The 4,336-nt window shown below is 37.5% G+C and overlaps 1 protein-coding gene across 1 annotated transcript; it reads left to right on the forward strand.

Moving 5' to 3' along the window:
- The first annotated feature begins 231 nt into the window (after window positions 1-231).
- Window positions 232-3,484, forward strand: LOC107091790 (coenzyme Q-binding protein COQ10 homolog, mitochondrial-like). Its single transcript, XM_015385944.1, has 5 exons — window positions 232-402; window positions 1,664-1,816; window positions 1,958-2,150; window positions 2,407-2,508; window positions 2,997-3,484. Exons 1-5 carry the CDS (start codon window positions 284-286, stop codon window positions 3,162-3,164), a joined length of 735 nt encoding a protein of 244 aa, XP_015241430.1. The 5' UTR covers window positions 232-283; the 3' UTR covers window positions 3,165-3,484.
- Window positions 3,485-4,336: the final 852 nt, after the last annotated feature.

Genomic DNA, 4,336 nt, shown 5'->3' on the forward strand with positions numbered 1-4,336 from the left:
CAGTCCATTTTGAGCAACACTACAAATACACTAAACATAGTGATATCTAACCATTTAGGAATTTTCTTACTGTACTATTACTGTACGTTTTGCAACTCCTTCAGCGTATCATTTAAAAACTACCCACGCGCCCTCTGATTGGTCAACCCAAATGACAGAGCGCGTTACGTAAAATACTTCCTTATTTGGCAGTATGGCCACGCCCCTCTGGCTTCTATAAAGCGCTTGAGCTGTCGCTGCTGAGGTAAAGCTTCACCGGTTAGTTTGTGGAGTGTTTGTTTTAATGGAAAAATTCAAAATGACCAGAAGAACGAGTTCTCTCCTGTTTAAGGCGCTGGTGGATGTGAAGGATGGTAAACTTTTAAAGGCTGTGCGTGGAAACCATAGAAGAGCGCATTTTAGGTGAGTGACTTTTCCCACGCGAGATGAAGTTCTGCTCACTCTGCTTCTCCAATATCTTTTCCCCTTTATCGAATCAGATTAGATCATTTCCCTCAATCAGAGAAAAAAATAAGTATTTCAGCTTTTATTTGAGCAATAACATAAACAGCACAGTATTTTATTTAGTTTATTTTTTAACTCTTCATTATTATGTTATTCTTATAAATTTTTCTAAAGTCCACGTGACCTTTTTTTAAAAATATTTTTGCTTCTCTAAACACCAGAATGTCCCCATTGGTGACAATTTAATGGATTTTCTATTCTATTCTATTCTATTCTATTCTATTCTATTCTATTCTATTCTAAACATTACCTACCTAAGGCAGGGGCAGATTTAGGAAATTTGGGGCCCTAGGCAAAGACAGGCATGGGGCCCTCTGAATTGAGAAGACAACACATAAAACAGACCCATTATACGGATACAGAAATTTTAATATAATAGACATACATAATTTTTTCTACGTTTTGTCCCTCTTCTTGTTTTCCTCTCTCTGTTTTGTACTCGGCTGACTTTTCATGCCGTCTCAAAAGGAATAAAACTAAGCTCACTTAACCGATTGCTCCTTCCTGTGTTTCCAAAAAGGCGACGGCAAAAGTAAATGACCCAGTCCTTCTTTCCACTGTAGACAAGCTATGATCAACTAATCGGTTCTCCATTTTTCATTTGTATGAAACAATAGCTGCATGAATCATGACAGGAGAAAAGAGAGAGGAGAGCAGAAGGCGGGTTACCAATCTACTTGCTCTGGAGAGCAGAGTTCGCTGCTTCATATCTTGTTGCCAAAGTCTCCATTAGCAGGAAAAAGTTACTAGATTTGGTGCTGGGTGCTTTTTTGAAATGAAAGCACTAGATGTGTCTGAAAAGTCATTGAATACACCTGTGACTGAGACACACTTATTATAAGCATTCTGAAGGCATTTTAAGGGAATTTTATCAAAAACAAAATTAATATGCACAAATAATAGCTGTATTAACCATACAAGGAAAATTAGTTTTATGGAGCCCCCAGGAACTTGGGGGGGCCCTAGGCAACTGCCTAGTTTTGCCTAATGGTAAATCCACCCCTGACCTAAGGCAAATTTCAAGGTTTACAATTTTCCAAAGTGACCAGAATGTTTTGGATGTGGGGTAAACTCACCGAATAAAAATCTTTCCACGAGGGACTTAAGCTGAAATGTTTTCACAGATTTTTCATGAATTTTCTATTTTATTCCTCTTTAGGCATTTGGGATCTTGTGGGATCCTGGCAGAAAGGAGAACCAGCTTTCAGCTCCGCCCTACTCTTCCCATGAGGTCCACCAGGCGCACTTTCATCAGCCTGGCTGCTCCCATCAGTAACCGTAGGATGGAGTACACTGAGAGCAGGATATTAGAGTAGGTTTCTCACACATCACTGATTACTTTCTAGACTGTAAACCAAAAAGTTTGCAAAACATTTCGGGGGGAAAAAGTGCAGAGATCATTTAGAGCTATAAAAAGTGATGGGTGTAATTTCCTGTGTGATTGTGTGTTCAGGTACACTCCAGAAGAGATGTACAACGTGGTGGCCAACGTGGAAGAGTACAAGTATTTTGTTCCCTGGTGCAAGAAGTCTCGAATGGTAAAGGGACCGAATGGTGACATCCTGGCAGAACTGGAAATCGGTTTTCCTCCAATCACTGAGAGATATACATCTAAGCTCACGTTTGTTCCTAACCACCAAGTCAGAGTAAGTTCTTAGAATGACAATTATATCAAAGTTTATTACTTTATCTATTCCTTTATTATTTATATTTTATTCCTTAGTATGTCCTCTAACACTAATTGAAAAAATCTATCCTAGAAAAGCTTTTTGTTTGCTAAGCTTTACTTTTATCCACCATTTGCTTGGATTTCTGTAACATTAAAATTTAGTTTTTATTGTTATCCAGAGTAAAATGAAATATTGTTAACTTTTAGCAATGACATATTTGTTTTTTAAACAGGCTGTGTGCTCTGACGGATCGCTCTTCAGCCATCTTGAAACGATGTGGAGGTTTGCCCCCGGAGCCAAAGACCTACCAGGCTCCTGCAAGGTGGATTTCTCTGTAAGTATTTCTATCTGAATAAAATTAACTGTTGAATGAAATTTGATAAACAGACTTGAATGTGACCAAACTGAACATAAATCTCTAAAACTGCCCATAAAACAGATTTTCCACTTGAATAAATTGAGATCAAACCAGAAACCTAGAAGTCCCACTTTTTACCCTTCCTTTGGATTAAACTACTGAGAGGAAGTGCCGGATAAAATCTCATTATGCTCTAAATTAGGTCTTGTGCAGCGTGCTGTGGTTGTGTAAGTTCTGAATAGCAGTAAATTTAGCATCTTAAGGAGCTACTGGCAGGAGTTTGACCTTAATTTTGGCCCAGATTACACTAAGATTAACCTGATAGATTACAGCATGATGTGTTAAGTAAGATTCTTTAGTCATCTGACTTGACTTCTAAAATGTCAAAGACTCCATGGACATTGATTTTTATAGTCATTTGTAATTCTTATTTAACATCTGGCTTCTTTTTTTGTCTCATGCAGGTGTCCTTTGAGTTCAAGTCTCTGCTGCACTCTCAGCTGGCCTGCGTTTTCTTCGACGAAGTTGTGAAGCAGATGGTCAGTGCCTTCGAGTCCCATGCAGCAACACTTTACAGAAACAAGCGAGTCGCTTCATTGAGGAGTCGCGCAGCTCTGAGCAAACAGCTCTGACCTCTGCAGTGACCTTATTCTCTCTGGATTTGACCAAAACCCAGCCATCAAGCTGCTTTAACCAGTCAACACTTGACCATTGTCTAAGACCAGTTCTCCTCTTTGCACACAGCTATGTTTTATTGATATGTAAACAGAAAGTACTCAAACTGTATTTATTTTTTGAGCCAAATTTTAATTTATTTACATTCTGTACATTTGTATTTATTTTTCTGAAAGTGGTAAATGTATAGGGTAAGTAAATCAAATAAAAAGTTGTTTTAATGATTGAAGTGATTCTGATGCAGCAACAATTTGTGCAGCGACAGATTAAAAGACATTGCCAGTACATATCGGAACTGCAGGTGTGTATTTGTAATCTGTTATTGCCGACTCATTGTTAGGTAAGCATATGAGGAAAGGGGGGAAAAAAACAACTTACAGGAATAGTTGCTCAATGACCTCAGAGGCAGTTGACCTGTCCCTCCCGACTGGATATTCCGAGAACAGATATGCAAACTTAATGGTAGCTTGGGTTGGGTTTCAGGGAATCTTTCCAAAGAATGCTCTATTTGCCTTTTTTTTTTCTTGAGATGGAAATTACTCAACTTTTCACAAGACTGAGGTTTAAAAAAAATATCTGAAATGTAAAATACACAAAATAAAAACTAGTTCAGGCCTGATTGGGATGTATAGCATGAACTATGCTTGAAGAGATATGCTATACTCTTTATTCAAAGTGCTTTTTTATTTGTACCTGCTTAATGATTAATAATTGACCCCCTTCTATGGTGTATATCACCCACCGTGAGTTTTTTTCCTAAATCAATCAACATGACATCTAAAAACTAGGCGGTACATCCTTTAAAAATGTCTTTGGAACTTGTATTTCCACTTTTGCACAATACATACTAGGTAAAGCGAAAAACAATAAATCTGAGGAATATGTAGAAAAAAATGAGTATTGTTAAACTGAAATTTCCACTAAAATGAAGGAGAGAAACTATATAAGAAAATGAATACTGGGAACTGAAGGAGACAGAGAAAATCTTTATGAATAAAAAAGCAATATTCATTTATCTGCATAACACAAAACTAATAAACAGCAATTAGTGGGTGGAAGCTAGTTTTACATACCATTGTATAATAAGTGGCAGTATGCACCTATGACCTGCTTGCAACCTGCTCTAATA

Source organism: Cyprinodon variegatus, unplaced genomic scaffold, assembly GCF_000732505.1.
Source record: "Cyprinodon variegatus isolate N-32 unplaced genomic scaffold, C_variegatus-1.0 Scaffold352, whole genome shotgun sequence".
Classification (NCBI taxonomy): Eukaryota; Metazoa; Chordata; class Actinopteri; order Cyprinodontiformes; family Cyprinodontidae; genus Cyprinodon; species Cyprinodon variegatus.